At 37.6% G+C, this 23,260-nt stretch overlaps 1 protein-coding gene across 1 annotated transcript in view; it reads right to left on the bottom strand.

The window, feature by feature from the left end:
• rangap1a (RAN GTPase activating protein 1a) overlaps positions 1 to 23,260 on the bottom strand; it is a 48,174-nt gene that overhangs the window by 3,404 nt on the left and 21,510 nt on the right. The window contains exons 9-14 of the mRNA XM_062036451.1: positions 22,602 to 22,701; positions 16,586 to 16,670; positions 16,336 to 16,489; positions 13,737 to 13,853; positions 9,037 to 9,142; positions 60 to 148 (exon numbers count right to left, since the gene is read on the bottom strand). Coding sequence (XP_061892435.1) covers positions 60 to 148; positions 9,037 to 9,142; positions 13,737 to 13,853; positions 16,336 to 16,489; positions 16,586 to 16,670; positions 22,602 to 22,701 — 651 coding nt within the window. The remainder of the gene's footprint in view (positions 1 to 59; positions 149 to 9,036; positions 9,143 to 13,736; positions 13,854 to 16,335; positions 16,490 to 16,585; positions 16,671 to 22,601; positions 22,702 to 23,260) is intronic.

The following is a 23,260-nucleotide window of genomic DNA, read 5'->3' as shown; positions in this document are numbered from 1 at the left end:
AGGAGGAGAGGAAAGTGTAAGTGTGGCGAGGGAAAGGACGACATGGATGGCGAGCCCACCTTAATAAGTCCCAACAGCACCAGCAAAGAGGACACAAAGTTGTAGCCAACCACGGAAGAAGAGGAGAAGACTTTCTTCAGAAGGGCATCTGTGGAAGAAACATTTCATTACTGTCAGTCTCAAGGGAACTGCAATCTATACGTGAATTCTACTTTCCACCTCTTTGTAAGCCACACCCACCTCACTTTTTCACCAATTCTATTTTGTACGTTTCTCTATTGCTGCATAATTGTGACAATTTGGTTCTTAAATTTGGAAAGTATTACTTAGAAGGGATGTGGATCTTATAACTCACTCGTCAATTCCATTCTTAGGCTGACAAGTTCAAATTGATTCTTGATTCTCACAGTATATCATTTGGTGCATTAATAACTATTTACCCTTTTCAAAACAGGTTACGGGTTAAAAAAGCTTTTTTGTCAGCTGATATATGATGTAACGAGTAAGCACAGATATGCCCTCAAAGACATCTTTTTGAAAATTGATTGTTGAAAATTATGAATCGATTCAGGATCATAATAAAAAGGAATTGCGATTTACATGTGAATCGATTTCTTCCCCAGCACCCCATTATGTAATTAGGGTTTCTGCAGGTATCAGCCAATCTCATTGAATGCTTTTTATTGCCCTTTTTAAAAAAATAGTATTTATTTATTCATTTGATAGGGAAATCATAATATAGGTAATGAGAAAACAGACACTTTTTTTGTCCCCCCCCCCAAAAAATATACAACAAAAAATACTAAAAAGTGATAAATGACTTAAAATAAAAGTAAAATAAAAACACCCCCTCCCACCCCCCATCCTACATTTCAGTCACAATGGTAGCAATGTACTGCCTTCCTCTTCACCACAAGCAGATAGACAATCACAATAACTGACTAAAAAGGAAAAAAAGAGGTAAGAACAAAAATAAAAATCACAAACATACAGAGAAGTGTCACTGAATAAAAACAACAACCACAAAAAACAGAGTTGAGGTTAGTGAAAATGTTCATTGTCAACAGTGAATGTCACATTTATCCTAAAGTGTCTTTAATTTAGCTATGTAACTAATTATGCAGCCCAGGTCACGTCCAATTTGTTTTTGTGTACCCCTACATATTTTTAAACATCTTGCAGATGCACTAAATGTTAAATTGACGCCTTGAGCAGAATTGGCTATTTTTGGAATTCCATCAAACTATCAAAAAAATTAAGCAGACTTTTAGGGATAGTATCGCCTTTACATCATTAATAGCACGAAGAAGGATTTTATTGGAGTGGAAAGGCCTTTTAAAGCCACTTAAAACAAATGTAATGCCATGTCCCACTGCAGATAGTTATTATACATAGCCAAATGTAATGCCATGTCCCACTGCAGATAGTTATTAGACATAGCCAAATGTAATGTCATGTCCTACTGCAGATAGTTATTATACATAGCCAAATGTAATGCCATATCCTACTGCAGATAGTTATTATACATAGCCAAATGTAATGTCATGTCCTACTGCAGATAGTTATTATACATAGCCAAATGTAATGCCATGTCCCACTGCAGATAGTTATTAGACATAGCCAAATGTAATGCCATATCCTACTGCAGATAGTTATTATACATAGCCAAATGTAATGTCATGTCCTACTGCAGATAGTTATTATACATAGCCAAATGTAATGCCATGTCCTACTGCAGATAGTTATTATACATAGCCAAATGTAATGCCATGTCCCACTGCAGATAGTTATTAGACATAGCCAAATGTAATGCCATGTCCTACTGCAGATAGTTATTATACATAGCCAAATGTAATGCCATGTCCTACTGCAGATAGTTATTATACATAGCCAAATGTAATGCCATGTCCTACTGCAGATAGTTATTATACATAGCCAAATGTAATGCCATGTCCTACTGCAGATAGTTATTATACATAGCCAAATGTAATGCCATGTCCTACTGCAGATAGTTATTATACATAGCCAAATGTAATGCCATGTCCTACTGCAGATAGTTATTATACATAGCCAAATGTAATGCCATGTCCTACTGCAGATAGTTATTATACATAGCCAAATGTAATGCCATGTCCTACTGCAGATAGTTATTATACATAGCCAAATGTAATGCCATGTCCTACTGCAGATAGTTATTATACATAGCCAAATGTAATGCCATGTCCTACTGCAGATAGTTATTATACATAGCCAAATGTAATGCCATGTCCTACTGCAGATAGTTATTAGACATAGCCAAATGTAATGCCATGTCCTACTGCAGATAGTTATTAGACATAGCCAAATGTAATGCCATGTCCTACTGCAGATAGTTATTATACATAGCCAAATGTAATGCCATGTCCCACTGCAGATAGTTATTAGACATAGCCAAATGTAATGCCATGTCCCACTGCAGATAGTTATTAGACATAGCCAAATGTAATGCCATGTCCTACTGCAGATAGTTATTATACATAGCCAAATGTAATGTCATGTCCTACTGCAGATAGTTATTATACATAGCCAAATGTAATGCCATGTCCCACTGCAGATAGTTATTATACATAGCCAAATGTAATGCCATGTCCCACTGCAGATAGTTATTATACATAGCCAAATGTAATGCCATGTCCTACTGCAGATAGTCATTATACATAGCCAAATGTAATGCCATGTCCTAAAGCAGATAGTTATTATACATAGCCAAATGTAATGCCATGTCCCACTGCAGATAGTTATTATACATAGCCAAATGTAATGCCATGTCCTACTGCAGATAGTTATTGTACATAGCCAAATGTAATGCCATGTCCTACTGCAGATAGTTATTATACATAGCCAAATGTAATGCCATGTCCCACTGCAGATAGTTATTAGACATAGCCAAATGTAATGCCATGTCCCACTGCAGATAGTTATTAGACATAGCCAAATGTAATGCCATGTCCTACTGCAGATAGTTATTATACATAGCCAAATGTAATGTCATGTCCTACTGCAGATAGTTATTATACATAGCCAAATGTAATGCCATGTCCCACTGCAGATAGTTATTATACATAGCCAAATGTAATGCCATGTCCCACTGCAGATAGTTATTATACATAGCCAAATGTAATGCCATGTCCTACTGCAGATAGTCATTATACATAGCCAAATGTAATGCCATGTCCTAAAGCAGATAGTTATTATACATAGCCAAATGTAATGCCATGTCCCACTGCAGATAGTTATTATACATAGCCAAATGTAATGCCATGTCCTACTGCAGATAGTTATTGTACATAGCCAAATGTAATGCCATGTCCTACTGCAGATAGTTATTATACATAGCCAAATGTAATGCCATGTCCTACTGCAGATAGTTATTATACATAGCCAAATGTAATGCCATGTCCCACTGCAGATAGTTATTATACATAGCCAAATGTAATGCCATGTCCTACTGCAGATAGTTATTATACATAGCCAAATGTAATGCCATGTCCTACAGCAGATAGTTATTATACATAGCCAAATGTAATGCCATGTCCCACTGCAGATAGTTATTATACATAGCCAAATGTAATGCCATGTCCTACTGCAGATAGTTATTATACATAGCCAAATGTAATGCCATGTCCTACTGCAGATAGTTATTATACATAGCCAAATGTAATGCCATGTCCTACTGCAGATAGTTATTATACATAGCCAAATGTAATGCCATGTCCTACTGCAGATAGTTATTATACATAGCCAAATGTAATGCCATGTCCTACTGCAGATAGTTATTATACATAGCCAAATGTAATGTCATGTCCTACTGCAGATAGTTATTATACATAGCCAAATGTAATGTCATGTCCTACTGCAGATAGTTATTATACATAGCCAAATGTAATGCCATGTCCTACTGCAGATAGTTATTATACATAGCCAAATGTAATGCCATGTCCTACTGCAGATAGTTATTATACATAGCCAAATGTAATGCCATGTCCTACTGCAGATAGTTATTATACATAGCCAAATGTAATGCCATGTCCTACTGCAGATAGTTATTATACATAGCCAAATGTAATGCCATGTCCTACTGCAGATAGTTATTATACATAGCCAAATGTAATGCCATGTCCTACTGCAGATAGTTATTATACATAGCCAAATGTAATGCCATGTCCTACTGCAGATAGTTATTATACATAGCCAAATGTAATGCCATGTCCCACTGCAGATAGTTATTATACATAGCCAAATGTAATGCCATGTCCTACTGCAGATAGTTATTATACATAGCCAAATGTAATGCCATGTCCTACTGCAGATAGTTATTATACATAGCCAAATGTAATGCCATGTCCTACTGCAGATAGTTATTATACATAGCCAAATGTAATGCCATGTCCTACTGCAGATAGTTATTATACATAGCCAAATGTAATGCCATGTCCTACTGCAGATAGTTATTATACATAGCCAAATGTAATGCCATGTCCCACTGCAGATAGTTATTATACATAGCCAAATGTAATGCCATGTCCCACTGCAGATAGTTATTATACATAGCCAAATGTAATGCCATGTCCTACTGCAGATAGTTATTATACATAGCCAAATGTAATGCCATGTCCTACTGCAGATAGTTATTATACATAGCCAAATGTAATGCCATGTCCTACTGCAGATAGTTATTATACATAGCCAAATGTAATGCCATGTCCTACTGCAGATAGTTATTATACATAGCCAAATGTAATGCCATGTCCTACTGCAGATAGTTATTATACATAGCCAAATGTAATGCCATGTCCCACTGCAGATAGTTATTATACATAGCCAAATGTAATGCCATGTCCTACTGCAGATAGTTATTATACATAGCCAAATGTAATGCCATGTCCTACTGCAGATAGTTATTATACATAGCCAAATGTAATGCCATGTCCTACTGCAGATAGTTATTATACATAGCCAAATGTAATGCCATGTCCTACTGCAGATAGTTATTATACATAGCCAAATGTAATGCCATGTCCCACTGCAGATAGTTATTATACATAGCCAAATGTAATGCCATGTCCTACTGCAGATAGTTATTATACATAGCCAAATGTAATGCCATGTCCCACTGCAGATAGTTATTATACATAGCCAAATGTAATGCCATGTCCTACTGCAGATAGTTATTATACATAGCCAAATGTAATGCCATGTCCTACTGCAGATAGTTATTATACATAGCCAAATGTAATGCCATGTCCTACTGCAGATAGTTATTATACATAGCCAAATGTAATGCCATGTCCTACTGCAGATAGTTATTATACATAGCCAAATGTAATGCCATGTCCCACTGCAGATAGTTATTATACATAGCCAAATGCTTAAAATGTTATATATACTGTAGACAAAATTGTAAGCATTTATAGTATTGAATAGCGAATTAACTGTTACTCTCACAAGACTGATCTGAAAATGAATTTGTATGTTTTATTTTTGTATTCTGTAGTGGTAGCAGCAGCTGCCAGTTGTGGTGGCATCACGGCAACAGCAGAAGATGCTTTGTCGGTCACGCCAAAGAAATGTGGCCTCATGAACTGCTAACTGCCTGTAATTGCCTTCTTGCGATTAGCTAAACGCATGTGTGATTTGAACGCATTATATTTTTTAAATGGCTTATATATACATTTGCAGTGTGTATATAAATACCTATTACATATTGTTATGAAGGTGTCTGTTACTACATGATATACAGGTAAAAGCCAGTAAATTAGAATATTTTGAAAAACTTGATTTATTTCAGTAATTGCATTCGAAAGGTGTAACGTGTATATTATATTTATTCATTGCACACAGACTGATGCATTCAAATGTTTATTTCATTTCATTTTGATGATTTGAAGTGGCAACAAATGAAAATCCAAAATTCCGTGTGTCACAAAATTAGAATATTACTTAAGGCTAATATAAAAAAGGGATTTTTAGAAATGTTGGCCAACTGAAAAGTATGAAAATGAAAAATATGAGCATGTACAATACTCAATACTTGGTTGGAGCTCCTTTTGCCTCAATTACTGCGTTAATGCGGCGTGGCATGGAGTCCATGAGTTTCTGGCACTGCTCAGGTGTTATGAGAGCCCAGGTTGCTCTGATAGTGGCCTTCAACTCTTCTGCGTTTTTGGGTCTGGCATTCTGCATCTTCCTTTTCACAATACCCCACAGATTTTCTATGGGGCTAAGGTCAGGGGAGTTGGCGGGCCAATTTAGAACAGAAATACCATGGTCCGTAAACCAGGCACGGGTAGATTTTGCGCTGTGTGCAGGCGCCAAGTCCTGTTGGAACTTGAAATCTCCATCTCCATAGAGCAGGTCAGCAGCAGGAAGCATGAAGTGCTCTAAAACTTGCTGGTAGACTGCTGCGTTGACCCTGGATCTCAGGAAACAGAGTGGACCGACACCAGCAGATGACATGGCACCCCAAACCATCACTGATGGTGGAAACTTTACACTAGACTTCAGGCAACGTGGATCCTGTGCCTCTCCTGTCTTCCTCCAGACTCTGGGACCTCCATTTCCAAAGGAAATGCAAAATTTGCTTTCGTCAGAAAACATGACTTTGGACCACTCAGCAGCAGTCCAGCTCTTTTTTCCAGGGTCAACGCAGCCGTCTACCAGCAAGTTTTAGAGCACTTCATGCTTCCTGCTGCTGACCTGCTCTATGGAGATGGAGATTTCAAGTTCCAACAGGACTTGGCGCCTGCACACAGCGCAAAATCTACCTGTGCCTGGTTTACGGACCATGGTATTTCTGTTCTAAATTGGCCCGCCAACTCCCCTGACCTTAGCCCCATAGAAAATCTGTGGGGTATTGTGAAAAGGAAGATGCAGAACGCCAGACCCAAAAACGCAGAAGAGTTGAAGGCCACTATCAGAGCAACCTGGGCTCTCATAACACCTGAGCAGTGCCAGAAACTCATGGACTCCATGCCACGCCGCATGAACGCAGTAATTGAGGCAAAAGGAGCTCCAACCAAGTATTGAGTATTGTACATGCTCATATTTTTCATTTTCATACTTTTCAGTTGGCCAACATTTCTAAAAATCCCTTTTTTGTATTAGCCTTAAGTAATATTCTAATTTTGTGACACACGGAATTTTGGATTTTCATTTGTTGCCACTTCAAATCATCAAAATTAAATGAAATAAACATTTGAATGCATCAGTCTGTGTGCAATGAATAAATATAATGTACAAGTTACACCTTTTGAATGCAATTACTGAAATAAATCAAGTTTTTCAAAATATTCTAATTTACTGGCTTTTACCTGTATATATACTTGCAGTGTGTATATTGTACATATTACATATTGTTATGAAGGTGTCTGTTACTACAATATATATATACTTGCAGTGTGTATATTGTACATATTACATATTGTTATGAAGGTGTCTGTTACTACATTATATATATACTTGCAGTGTGTATATTGTACATATTACATATTGTTATGAAGGTGTCTGTTACTACAATATATATATACTTGCAGTGTGTATATTGTACATATTACATATTGTTATGAAGGTGTCTGTTACTACATTATATATATACTTGCAGTGTGTATATTGTACATATTACATATTGTTATGAAGGTGTCTGTTACTACATTATATATATACTTGCAGTGTGTATATTGTACATATTACATATTGTTATGAAGGTGTCTGTTACTACATTATATATATACTTGCAGTGTGTATATTGTACATATTACATATTGTTATGAAGGTGTCTCTTACTACATTATATATATATATACTTGCAGTGTATATATTGTACATATTACATATTGTTATGAAGGTGTCTGTTACTACATTATATATATACTTGCAGTGTGTATATTGTACATATTACATATTGTTATGAAGGTGTCTCTTACTACATTATATATATATACTTGCAGTGTGTATATTGTACATATTACATATTGTTATGAAGGTGTCTGTTACTACATTATATATATACTTGCAGTGTATATATTGTACATATTACATATTGTTATGAAGGTGTGTGTTACTACATTATATATATACTTGCAGTGTGTATATTGTACATATTACATATTGTTATGAAGGTGTGTGTTACTACATTATATATATACTTGCAGTGTGTATATTGTACATATTACATATTGTTATGAAGGTGTCTGTTACTACATTATATATATACTTGCAGTGTGTATATTGTACATATTACATATTGTTATGAAGGTGTCTCTTACTACATTATGTATATATACTTGCAGTGTGTATATTGTACATATTACATATTGTTATGAAGGTGTCTGTTACTACATTATATATATACTTGCAGTGTGTATATTGTACATATTACATATTGTTATGAAGGTGTCTGTTACTACATGATATATATACTTGTAGTGTGTATATTGTACATATTACATATTGTTATGAAGGTGTCTGTTACTACATTATATATATACTTGCAGTGTGTATATTGTACATATTACATATTGTTATGAAGGTGTCTGTTACTACATTATATATATACTTGCAGTGTGTATATTGTACGTATTACATATTGTTATGAAGGTGTCTGTTACTACATTATATATATACTTGCAGTGTGTATATTGTACATATTACATATTGTTATGAAGGTGTCTGTTACTACATTATATATATTTTTGCAGTGTGTATATAAAATGTTGGAGGGTTTTGAAGTTGTTTTAGAGGGTTCTGAAGGCTACAACGATGACTACCTTTAGCCAAATTTTGCAAGCGTTTTTTTTTATCATCTTTACAATCAGAAAAAAGAAAAGTGTGTTGTCTTCCATGATTGTGAACGATAGGAGAAAAAATGCAGTTCCCTTTAACTTAGCATAAAGCCTTACAAAATCTAAAGCTCAATTCCAGACAAAACACAACGTACTAGAGTCCAAAAAAAGCAAGAATGGAACTGCAAGTCCGACCAGTGCTTGACCACAGACTCACCAACACTTTCCAAGACTGCGCTCTTCACGTCATTATTGTCCTCCTTGTACACGGAAGCAATTTTGAGAAAGGCTTCGGCTGTTTTTATAGCATCTGCAACATCCACCTGACCACGAAGAAGGGAAGAACACAGTTATCATCAATGCAGTTACATTTTGTGTGGAAGACAAGCTTAAAGACAACAATATTCCCCCAAGATGATACAATATGTACGAGTACCACATAACTAAGACGTTTAGCATACTGTAGTAGTATAGTAATAGTTGTTAACAAGCCAAATGACTTGTAATGTATGTCTAGTAAAACATTATTAACTTGCAGTGGGCAAGGGCAGCACGGTGGTACAGGGGTTAGTACATGTGCCTCACAATACGAAGGTCCTGGGTCCGATCTTGGGCTCGGGGTCTTTCTGTGTGGAGTTTGCATGTTCTCCCCATGACTGCGTGGGTTCTACTCCGGCTTCCTCCCACCTCCAAAGACATGCACCTGGGGATAGGCCCCTCCCACCTCCAAAGACATGCACCTGGGGATAGGCCCCTCCCACCTCCAAAGACATGCACCTGGGGATAGGCCCCTCCCACCTCCAAAGACATGCACCTGGGAATAGGCCCCTCCCACTTCCAAAGACATGCACCTGGGGATAGGCCCCTCCCACCTCCAAAGACATGCACCTGGGGATAGGCCCCTCCCACCTCCAAAGACATGCACCTGGGGATAGGCCCCTCCCACCTCCAAAGACATGCACCTGGGGATAAGCCCCTCCCACCTCATAAGACATGCACCTGGGGATAGGTTGATTGGCAACACTAAATGGTCCCTAGTGTGTGAATGTGAATGTTGTCTGTCTATCTGTGTTGGCCCTGTGATGAGGTGGTGACTTGTCCAGGGTGTACCCCGCCTTCCGCCCGAATGCAGCTGAGACAGGCTCCAGCACCCCCCGCGACCCCGAAAGGGACAAGCGGTAGAAAATGGATGGATGCAGCGGGCAAGGAAGAAACAATTTCTTGTGTCATCTTTGACATTTAACAAATAGTCAATGATTCATATTACCATGACCCAAAGCAATGTTTACTCACCTTTACTGAGCCAACATCAGATAAATATCATGGCACACCACCAAACATAAAATTGGTATGAATGGCAACAGGTGGAGACAGGTAATTTATGTACCGTCTGCCACCGAGTGCACTTGTTCTCTAACATTGCACCTCAGAAAACACCTGGCTCTCCAAGTAGCACCATAATGACCAACATTCAATTACGGTAGCGTAGTAGGCCAGTAAGTATTCATTAAAAACAAGGCAGAGGTTTTATTATACAAGTATATTTCATATTTTTGGCCACTGTAACATTACACACAGTTTGAACAGTAACACTGTGTTAGAATATTTAATCAAGAGATTCTCCGGGACACCACTAGATGGAGCCCACGTGTCCTTTAGTGGTACACGTACCACAGTTTGATTTAGTTGATAGTATTTCACTGTCACTTTACATTAGTGGCATAGCTAGATGATACATTGTTTGCAAATAAATACAGTCGTCCCTCACCACATCGTGCTTCAAAGATTGTGGTTTTACTCAAGTATAGGGTGTATCTTTAATTCATATTTTGGCCTAATTTCAGAGTTAGGGATGGATATTGTCACATTTCAACCTATACCGTACCAATTCCAGGATTCCTACCAGTACTCAATGCTACCAATTTTCATTTCTTTTGTGTGTGTTAATAAACGTTTGTTTTTGATAATAAGATCTCATTATTTATTTCCACATTAAAAATGAGATTATTATGATAACTGCTGTCCAGTTGTTTCATTAGCACATTTCCAAGTCTCATTTGTCGGTATGACATGAAGTTGCAGAGACAGTTGCAAGTCCAAGACATTAGATGGCAGTATTGTATAGTTTATAGCAGGGGTGTCCAAACTTTCTGACCATATATATATATACACAGATGGGTAGGTTGTGAGTTCAAACCCCAGCCGAGTCATACCAAAGACTATAAAAATGGGAGCCATTACCTCCCTGCTTGGCACTCAGCATCAAGGCTTGGAATTGGGGGTTAAATCACCAATCACCGCTGCTGCTCACTGCTCCCCTCACCTCCCAGGGGGTGATCAAGGGTGATGGGTCAAATGCAGAGAATAATTTCGCCACACCTAGTGTGTGTGTGACAATCATTGGTACTTTAACTTTTTAATATATACATACATATAAATATGACTACATATTATTATAATTGGTTATTAAGAGTATGTGAAAGTTGTACTTCTGTGACAACCTCCTTAAAGTTTTTTATTCAATCAAAAATATCAAGCAGCTAAAATGCGCTAAACATGAATAAGTGTGGAGAGTGTGTTTTGCATTTTCCCCATCAGGCTTTGTAATGGGTGTAATGGTGATCTTTTTTTAATGACGACGTCCCACTGGGGTGAGTTTTCCTTGCCCTTATGTGGGCTCTGTACCGAGGATGTCGTTGTGGCTTGTGCAGCCCTTTGAGACACTTGTGATTTAGGGCTATATAAATAAACATTGAATGATTGATCTTTTTTGAATGTTGATTGGACTTTTTTTTAAAAATAATATCTACAAAGTTCAATGAGCAGGTGGTGTTGTGTGTGACCAAGTCTGTTGAATTTGTGTGCTGGTTGATTTTCTTGCCCTGCACTACGACTAGGTAAGGTTGTTTGGATTGGGTTATAAAACTAAATGCTGTGTTAAGATTCCTTTCAAGTACAATAAATGGTTGAGTTACCTTCGTTGGCCAAAAGATGGCAACAAAAGGCAACTATCAGCCCGCTTGCTATCTGCAGTATATAAGATATGAATACACCGCTACCAGTCAAATTGTTTATTAGTCTCGGCCAAATTGAAGACCTGCCCTTGGTTTTTCACCACATTTGGACACTCCTGGTTTATGTGGTTTTTTTGTCTTGTTGCATCCTAAAAAATGGTAATACTGAAAGTACTGTACTTATTAACAAACAACAACAGGTACTCATGTCATTCAGTGACCATTTAACGTTCAAGATTGTTTCTTCCGGTCTGTGTTGAATAAACTGTAGACTTTGTAAGATAAAATAGCAAGTTTAAACACTAACATTATGTGGAATAACAGCACTGCACCATGGGATCTAACGAGGTGCATTCAACAAATAAAATAGATGAATAAAAATGAATGAATATGCATTAATGACAGTTGATGACAATAACACTTAAGTTTACTAGTCTTATTTTAATAACTGTTTATATTTATTATTGTTATCATAACATTATTTGATTACTGTTATTTCCGACATTAAATAAATAACACCAAAATCTCGAAGGAATGTCTGTGATTTTATAAATTAGTAGTTGTAAAATGATGCCATGTCTAACCATGAAACCGTGATTATTACTCAGACTACAACCGCACAGTCAAAATCCACAATCGCTGCATTACCTACAGTAGAATGTACTCAAAGCTACAATGTGTGTGTTATTTCATGTTTAGAAGGCTCTTAATTATGTTTAAAAAATATATTTTTTAAGAGCGTAAACATTTGTTTTTATTCTTTATGAAAATATCCGAATGAATGATATTCCTACTTTGCGAAAATGTATTTACCGTTCCTGTTTTTCTGTGATCATTTTAGACCAATTCATTCAAATTAAATAATTTCCCGTTGCACAACTGATTGCTCACATTAATGTGCAGTGAACTGAACATTTATTTTTTTCATAATAATAAGGTATTATACACAGTGAAACCTCAATTTACGAACCCTTCTATTTAAGAACTTTTAGATGGGGCCAAATATGCTAACCATGTCTCTTTGTACAAACTCTTCATTCATTCAATTTGTGTCCCGCTGGCAGCCATTTTGTGCTTGCTCGTATCGAAAAGATTGAGGAAGCCGGCTTCGTACTGCAGAAACCTTTTAATTGTGATGAGAACGGACTTTTCTGGAAAAAGATGTCAGAGCAGACTTATTTCACAGACGACCCCTCGTTCAGCGGTGCCTCTTTCAAGAGAACACACACATCCTGCCTCATTGCTCCTTTGCTGTTGTTAAATGTACTGTAAGTGGTTTGAACTTTTTCCAAATGTTTATTATCGTAGCAATATGCTTGTCAAAGTTAGGGACTTTTGTGATTTCTGATCGTTTGTGCAGGCACCAAGAGAAATTGTGTGTGTGCACATGTGTTGGCAGGGCATACAGCACAGTTCAGTTTGTCATCATTGTTGTTTTAGATTGTTAACACACAGATAGTTGATTTATGGCCTCCCTGTTATGTTTGTTTGATACACAGTGCTGTTTATCACTTTATTTTGTGTTCAAAGTGAACAAACTAACTGAAATAACAACTTTTATCGAGGCTGCAACCCATTATTTGTATTTACATTATTTCCAATGGAGAAATTTGCTTCAATATACAAACTTTTTGATTTACGAATTCTGTTCAAGAACCAATAAAGTTCATACATCAAGGTTCTACTGTCTATAGTTTCAGGGCCACAATAGTACATTACCTAAAAAGGTAGAATGTTAATAATCAGCTATTACTATAATAAAATGGGGATTTATTATAGTATTACAGCACTCAGCCGATGGTTTTGCATTCAAATGCTATTAAAACAGTGGAAAGGGCATTTCCTGCGGGAGAATGTACAGCCGGTGTGTCAGTTATGCACAACTTGGCAACCACTTCTTTACCTGCTGCTCAATAAGCGCTGCTCTTTTGGCCCCCAGCTTCAGCAGTTTGTCTGGGGATGGAAAGCTGAGGAAGGATGAGGCGTCTGGCGGCCGCATGGTCGCTGGCGGTGTGGAAAACTTTGAAGGCAAGGTAAAGGCATCGGTAAAACTTATTTGAAGATGGGAACAAAATGATTCAGACAAATGTGTTATCGGGTCGAGTCTTTAAAGGGGAACTGGACTTTTTTTGGAATGTTGCCTATCGTTCACAATCATTATGAGAGACGAGGACAAAAGTTTAGTTTTTTGCTTTACATTCTAACATGTAAAAATGGTCTAGTTGTAGGTGGCTAGCAATGCAGCTAATGGGAGCAATCCATTTTGCCTCTAAATCACTTTAAAAACCGTCAACAATACTTCATTAACCAAACTGTAGCAACATTGTTATTGTAAGAGTGAACACTGAGGAACTCTTAGTTGTAATAACACATTGGCGTGCTACAGTATTAGCTGTAGAAGCTAGCTATGGCAAGAGATATGCTAGCTTCTACGTCAGCACGAAACATGTTTGAGTTTGTAATACACAACACAGTGATAAGACATCAATCTGTACTGAGTGAAAAACATGAACAATCATATTACAGTATGTGTAAAGTATTATTTCATGTTTTGTTTGTACACAGCTAGCCAGACAGTGTATGTAGTGTAGTTGTAATTACACGCATGACGTGTTGTATGTATCATGATCAATATAAAGTGTGACTCAATCCATGGACACTTGTCTCTTTGGTCCAGCTGGCACGGTCGGTTTTTCCAGTTTATTTGGGTAAGCACTCCATTTATGTCGAAATAGGTTGGCTTCCATTTCCACATTTGCCGTTTCAGGTCGATTTCACCTCACTCTCTCAGCTTCCGTCTGCTCCTTCGTGCTGGCTTCTATAAGTAGTAGTTCATCCTCCGTATACTCAGATTCAAACAGATAAGGTTGTGAAGACTCATTTGTCCAAAAATTGTTTTCTTCGTTGTTTGTTACCAAATCTGTCATGATTAGAACACACACTCGCCTTTGTATCCGAAAGTAGGAACACACATTTGTTGCCAGAAGTCGGAAGTGCGCTGCTATGAAAACAGAAATCAATGCGATTGAAATGACCAAAACACGGTAAATATTGTACATAGGCCTGGGCGATATATCCATACATTAGATTTTTGTTGTTGTTGCAAACAATTAAAAAAAAAATTTAAATATATTTTTTTCTCCTCTTACTCCGGCATACTTTTGCCCCTCAGGAGCATCTGTAGCTTGGGCCATTTCTATTCAATGGTGTCTTTAAAAAGTAGAGGAAAAAGATCTGAAAAAAATCGCACATCAAATTTTTGGTGAAAAAATGTAGGGATTTTATTTTTAGGCCATGTTGCCCAGGCCTAATTGTACATATTACATATTGTTATGAAGGTGTCTGTTACTACATTATATATATACTTGCAGTGTGTATATTGTACATATTACATATTGTTATGAAGGTGTCTGTTACTACATGATATATATACTTGCAGTGTGTATATTGTACATATTACATATTGTTATGAAGGTGTCTGTTACTACATTATATATATACTTGCAGTGTGTATATTGTACATATTACATATTGTTATGAAGGTGTCTGTTACTACATTATATATATACTTGCAGTGTGTATATTGTACATATTACATATTGTTATGAAGGTGTCTGTTACTACATTATATATATACTTGCAGTGTGTATATTGTACATATTACATATTGTTATGAAGGTGTCTGTTACTACATTATATATATACTTGCAGTGTGTATATTGTACATATTACATATTGTTATGGAGGTGTCTGTTACTACATTATATATATACTTGCAGTGTGTATATTGTACATATTACATATTGTTATGAAGGTGTCTGTTACTACATTATATATATACTTGCAGTGTGTATATTGTACATATTACATATTGTTATGAAGGCGTCTGTTACTACATTATATATATACTTGCAGTGTGTATATTGTACATATTACATATTGTTATGAAGGTGTCTGTTACTACATTATATATATACTTGCAGTGTGTATATTGTACATATTACATATTGCTATGAAGGTGTCTGTTACTACATTATATATATACTTGCAGTGTGTATATTGTACATATTACATATTGTTATGAAGGTGTTTGTTACTACATTATATATATACTTGCAGTGTGTATATTGTACATATTACATATTGTTATGAAGGTGTCTGTTACTACATTATATATATACTTGCAGTGTGTATATTGTACATATTACATATTGTTATGAAGGTGTCTGTTACTACATTATATATATACTTGCAGTGTGTATATAAAACGTTAATGGAGGGTTTTGAAGTTGTTTTAGAGACTTTGAAGGCTACAACGGTGACTCCTATTAGCCGCATCTTCCAAGTATTTTTATAATTTTTAAAATCCTCCCCTGAAAAAAAGGTGTGTTCTTGTCTCTCATAATGATTGTGAACGATAGGCAACATACCAAAAAAAAAGTACAGACCTATTAAACTATTTGTTATTGAAAGTGACCGTCTACTATTCTGACCCAGATTACCTTGTTGCTGACATTTTCCTCTTCCTCTTCTTCTTCTTCCTCCTCCTCCTCCTCCTCGACTCCCTCTTCCTCTACCTCCTCCTCCTCATCGTCGTCGTCATCCTCATCGTCGTCGTCGTCATCATCATCATCATCCAGCTTACCCTCATCATCGCTGAGAAAGAAGGAGAAGGGGAATTGTTTGAGCTTACTGCACAAATGTCCACAAACACAAATGCGTAATGTGAGCTTGAATGCGTTGTCGCGGTACCTGAGCGACGCCAGCAGCTCCGCCATGTTCATGCCTTCCATTAGGTCTTTCAAGGTTTTGCAGCCGTCTTCTCCCAGGTAGTTACCTGCAGGACACAGTCAACATGTCACGTCTGGCAAGAGCAGGGCTGGACCATTGTGGCAAGAATAATATTGTAATCACCATTAATTACACAATTAGTCATTCATTTAAAACATGAGTATTTATTGTACCACCAAAGCTCAACTTTAAATATAGTCTCAAAAAAACCTAGGTATAAATTAGTAACAAAAAACCACAAGTAAAATAATATTAGCAATAATACATTTAAATAACAATAGCAATATAAAAAAACAATACCATTTTGTTTTTCCAGTTTGATTTTATTTTCTTTTTTTAACCTTTTTATTTACCACCACAGAGTGTGTGCTTTCTGTGTCAAAAAATGACTTAAAGGTTTGCTAATTAAATGCAAAAATCCTCACATTTATTGGTGCAATACATCTTTGGACAATTTTGAGCAGTATTTTAGGTCAAAGCATAATAATTGTGTAAATGTATCAATAAGTGCTTTCTGTACAATATGTTTGTGTAAGGTACTTTTTGGAAACCTTTATTTTGTTAGCGCATTCTGACTGGATGTTATTATTGTGAAGGGGAGGGAAGTGTGCTGTGCTGTTCTCAGCTTGACAAGTAAAGAGTACTGCAGGCTGTTAAAAAAATAGAAAAGGCTTCTCAAGTTGCTGTTTGTACATTGATGTTACATGGATGATGTCGTTCACAACAACACAAGCAGATGAGATGTGTTGTGCGGGTGTAGGGATGATGTTTGATAAGAAATTATCGAGTTCGAGCCTATTATCGAATCCTCTTATCAAACCGATTCCTTATGGATTCTCTTATGGAGTCCAGATAGGTTGTTGTATATGGAAAAAAACAATATTTGGTTTAACAAAAGCTCACTTTTATTATATAAGAAAAAAATAAAATCTAATAAATAAAAAAATATTGACTGTTACTCCCCTAAACAAATAAAATAAAATAAATAAATATTGACTGTTGTTACCCAAAGTATATTTTTTCAGAAAAACAAATATATACAGTAACACAAAAACAAGCTGTCTCTGTGATCACTATAGGTGTATAAATAATAATATAGTGTTAAATAAAATCAGTCCCTTGGGCACAAAACTGAAAATAATACAGGTCTCCAAAAAGTGCACTTCTGCTGCTATTTGACATAACTGTTTGTTATGATGCTTTCACATTTTTGCACTTTATTTCTTTTTTGAAAGAAAATTCTATGAAGAGAAAAGTTGTTTGCAAATGTGGTTACAATGCTAAAAAATGAAAAGTTAAAGCTAAAAAAGAAATACACTTTATTGAGTTAAAGGCCTACTAAAAGCCACTACTAGCGACCACGCAGTCTGATAGTTTATATATCAATGATGAAATCTTAACATTGCAACACATGCCAATATGGCCGGGTTAACTTATAAAGTGACATTTTAAATTTCCCGCTAAACTTCCGGTTGAAAATGTCTATGTATGATGACGTATGCGCGTGACGTCAATGGTTGAAACGGAAGTATTGGTACCCCATTGTATCAAATACAAAAAGCTCTGTTTTCATCGCAAAATTCCACAGTATTCTGAACATCTGTGTTGGTGAATCTGTTGCAATTTGTTTAATGAACAATGAAGACTGCAAAGAAGAAAGTTGTAGGTGGGATCGGTGTATTAGCGGCTGGCTGTAGCAACACAACCAGGAAGACTTTGACTCGGATAGCAGACGCGCTAGCCGACGCTAGCCACCGACCGCACGGATGATCGTGGTGAAGTCCTTCGTCGCTCCGTCGATCGCTGGAACGCAGGTGAGCACGGGTGTTGATGAGCAGATGAGAGCTGGCTGGCGTAGGTGGATAGCTAATGTTTTTAGCATAGCTCTGTGAGGTCCCGTAGCTAAGTTAGCTTCAATGGCGTCGTTAGCAACAGCATTGTTCAGCTTCGCCAGGCTGGAAAGCATTAACCGTGTAGTTACATGTCCATGGTTTAATAGTATTGTTGATCTTCTGTCTATCCTTCCAGTCAGGGGTTTATTTCCTTTGTTTCTATCTGCAGTTAAGCCCGATGCTATCACGTTAGCTCCGTAGCTAAAGTGCTTCGCCGATGTATTGTCGTGGAGATAAAAGTCACTGTGAATGTCCATTTCGCGTTCTCGACTCTCATTTTCAAGAGGATATAGTATCCCAGGTGGTTTAAAATACAAATCCGTGATCCACAATAGAAAAAGGAGAAAGTGTGGAATCCAATGAGCCAGCTTGTACCTAAGTTACGGTCAGAGTGAAAAAAGATACGTCCTGCACTGCACTCTAGTCCTTCACTCTCACGTTCCTCATCCACAAATCTTTCTTCCTCGCTCAAATTAATGGGGTAATCGTCGCTTTCTCGGTCCGAATCGCTCTCGCTGCTGGTGTAAACAATGGGGAAATGTGAAGTGAAGTGAAGTGAATTACATTTATATAGCGCTTTTTCTCAAGTGACTCAAAGCGCTTTACATTGTGAAACCCAATATCTAAGTTACATTTAAACCAGTGTGGGTGGCACTGGGAGCAGGTGGGTAAAGTGTCTTGCCCAAGGACACAACGGCAGTGACTAGGATGGCGGAAGCGGGGATCGAACCTGGAACCCTCAAGTTGCTGGCACGGCCGCTCTACCAACCGAGCTATACCGCCCCTGTAAATGTGAGGAGCCTTTCAACCTGTGACGTCACGCTACTTCCGGTACAGGCAAGGCTTTTTTTTAATCAGCGACCAAAAGTTGCAAACTTTATCGTCGATGTTCTCTACTAAATCCTTTCAGCAAAAATATGGCAATATCGCGAAATGATCAAGTATGACACATAGAATGGATCTGCTATCCCTGTTTAAATAAAACAATTTCATTTCAGTAGGCCTTTAAAATCTTTCTTTATAGGGGGAAAGATGTGATGTTATGAGCTAGGGAAAATAACAACTACACTACCCAGCATGCAACGGGAGTGACGAGCATGCACCGTAGCCCCGAAAAGTGTTGTTGCATGTTGCCACCCGGCAGTTAAGAATGAGGTTATGAGCACGTTGTGAAAGTAAACGTGAAGAAGTCAGCCAACACTCCTCGTCTGCATTATTTATAATTAGACAGACAACACATATACAGTGTGATTTTGTTTTGTTTACAAGGAAAGAAAAACAAAAGTTCAAAAAGGGAGATGTGTTGTATATATATGTATGTGCTGCGGTGTTGTATATGTTGTATATATATGTATGTGCTGCGGTGTTGTATATGTTGTATATATATGTATGTGCTGCGGTTGCTTTAAGAAGGTTGCGACAGCTGCCGTAAAGGAGGTGCGTTGCTAGCCTGGTTGCTATGTTTCCGGTTGGTGGTAAAAGTGTTGGTCATGTGTTTGTACCCTGCTCAAATCTCTCAGTAAAGTTATTCATTGGATTATACCTTTTGTTTTGAACTTTATTACACCTTGGAGCACTTTTTCCCGTCCATTGTTTTCCTGCTTTCGCTATCTGCGCCTAATGACTGAGCTACGTGACGTCATTTCTTGTGATGTCACACGGAGCATTTCTGGTCGGGACGGGATTCCAGGGATTCGAATAAAGAACCAACTCTTTTTCTTTACTATAGTGGTCTCGATAACGGGTACCGGTTCTCAAAAAGGGATTCGAGTCCGAGGATTCGGTTCTTTTCTTATCGAACAATAGGGAAAACCGGTTTCGAGTATCATCCCTAGTTGTGGGTGTAGGGATTCTTCTTGCTAGCTTTAGCTTTCTAGTTTAGGGGCTGTTGAGTGTGTCGGGAATAAATGATTGCTACCAGACACATTATTTTCCCAAACACATCATTCACAATGAAAACATTTCACTTACAATTATGTAATTTCCCCTGTTTTCGCTTTTAATAGCGGATTCCGTTTTGTAGGCCAATAATGTGGCATTTTCTACCGCTTGTCCTTTTCGGGGTCACGGGGGGAGCCTATCTCAGCTGCATTCGGGCGGAAGGCGGGGTACACCTTGGACAAGTCGCCACCTCATCACAGGGCCAACACAGATAGACAGACAACATTCACACATGTGAACCCCAAATCATATGCCTTACTTCTTCTATGGAGTTCAGTGATTATTGATTAGGCGTTCTAGCGTTGTGTCAAATAAAAAGTACCAACTATGGTGACATCCCAAACTTGACATGCTCTTTTTTCACTCATTCACTCCTCATCTGTTTTACCGTCACAAACTTTGGAATTTGCATGCATGATGCACTGCCCATTATTAGGTTTTTTTTCGATTGCTATATTTTCATAATCATGAGAAGTCATAAACAAAATCGAAATTAAAATTCAATGAATTGTCAAGCCCTACGTAAGAGCTATAAAAAATGTAACAAGGCTCAGTGTTTCTAAAATAGTGAGTCGGGACCCCCTGGCGGGGTCTATATGAGGTGTCAGAGAGCTCGCGAGCAACAGGGGGAATTTTCATCATAGGGTTCGAAAGGGCACGTGTTTAGGCAATGCATTGTGGAGGCTTGGTAGACATTTTTCACAAGACATTTCTGTACTCAACCAGCAGAGAGAGGGCAACAAACTGAATTAAAATAGACCGTACCAAAGAAAAAATGATGGAATAGTAAAGAAACTAACTGGACCCTGTTCCAAAGGCCCGCCACGTTCAAAAATAAGTCAAATTGGTGGAATTGACCCATTTCAGCACGTCCATTAGACAACATTTGAACAAACTGCCGAACGTGTCCTGTATCTCGGTCGTCAGCAGAGTCAGTTTTTATACAGGCCAAATATTACAGAATGCTCACGGACAAACCAACTTTGGGAATTTGACATCAGAAAAAGAAGTCTGTGTCCTTTCAGAGGTAAGTCAACACGACTTGTGTCTCCTGGACAAATTGGTTTCAAACTATATATATTTCAAGTCTGAAATACTATGTGCATTAATGTGGGGAATATATAAAGTCTTCTTACTCATTCATTGATGAATAGGGGTATTTTTCCCAGATACCGTACGTTGTTTGTGACCCGCAGCTAGCTGAGCTTAGCTAACATCCGACTAAATGCTACGTGTGCAACAGAATAAAAGAGGCTTTGATTCAAACGTACTAGTGTGAAAATGCTGTGAACGCACCAACATGTACCAGGTGATGGCGTTAAAAGTCATGTTTGATCGTCTCACGGTTGCTATCCAGGCAATTCATCGTCTCTTTATTAGTTCACTAACCCGAATTCTTTGGCTTTGAGACAAATCTTTTTTTCCCCTGAAGCGATCATGACCACGATTGCATTTGTTAAAGAAAAAACTAAACCTAAAGGGGGTGTTTGCAACATTTACACAGATGCCAACTGTCCAAAGTATACTTCCAGCTTCTCGTACTTACGCACATTAGCTTTAGGTGCTGTTAGATCATTGCAATTTGGATTGTCATTGAATGTTTATTTGTAGAAGCAACATGACTGCAAATTGTTTGTTGCTTCTCGGAATGTAAATAAGCCACTCCGAGTCCAGCAAGACCCACAATGCAATGCAGTTCTACGTCACACGTTCAAGCCTTTTACACGCTAGTATTCATGTTAAAACAAGAAGCACAGGGTTAGCTTTTGTTAGCCCTAGTGGTGTAACAGGTCATATATCACTTGAAAATGTCGTTATTTTTCACAATTACTAATCATATTGAACAAAATTGCTCGTCAGCCACACACAAATAAAGACAAAGGGGCAATTAACAATATGCAGATGTTACGGTAGAATATACATTCAATGATAGCTAACGTTAGCAACTAAACACAGCCAAATTGCTATCATCATCGGACAACACACAAAGCTAATGCGTGTGTGTTATTTGGGCCGTAGTTGACATCATTACGTGCTAAAAGCTGGAAGAAAGCAAGGTGTAATGCTTTCATTTGGCGATGCAAACTATATATTAGTGATGGAAGTATTTGGAAGGAAAAGCGGATTATGAAAACCTTTTGTACCATTCAAATCCAGTTTTTCCAGCTGGTCCTTGTCCTTGACCGCATGGGCCACCACCAGAGCAGCTTCCTCCGTTATCTCGCCGTACGACAGATTGAGTTCCTGTTTCAATGTGAGACAGCGTTTATTGGTAAGCGCCAAGAGGTGAGCAAAAGTTATTATATACTAGTCTCATATTCTAAGCAGGGCTTATGCTAGCTATCTTATGCTTTTAGCAAATAAATAAATGGTCATCCCATTGGTTGTCCTGAATGTATCACTTGGCTACGTGTTTGTGTCAACTTGTGGCCCTCGGGAATGGCACCAGACCGGCCCCTGCTTTCAGTTCAAAACTTGGGAGGGACTAATATTTTTCCAGCAAATTCCTAAAAACACTAGCGCAGAGGTTCTCAAGCTTTTTTTTAACCATGAACACCTTATAAAACACTTGGCTCCCCCTAAGTACCACCATAATGATTCAAATACAGTGAGGTAGTAGGCCTAAATGTTCATTAAAAACAAAGCTTTATTTAGTATAGTATATTTAATATGTGTGGGTACTATAACATTACAGACAGGTTAAACAGTAACACTGTGTTTGAATATTTAAATAAGTGATTCTTTGGCGTACCACAGTTTGAGAATCACTGTGCACTACATCACTCCTCATGTATGCAAGACC

The sequence above is a fragment of the Entelurus aequoreus genome, linkage group LG25 (assembly GCF_033978785.1).
Source record: "Entelurus aequoreus isolate RoL-2023_Sb linkage group LG25, RoL_Eaeq_v1.1, whole genome shotgun sequence".
Lineage (NCBI taxonomy): Eukaryota > Metazoa > Chordata > Actinopteri > Syngnathiformes > Syngnathidae > Entelurus > Entelurus aequoreus.
The sequence above is the reverse complement of the archived record's forward strand: the minus strand, read 5'-3'. Positions and strand labels throughout refer to the sequence as shown.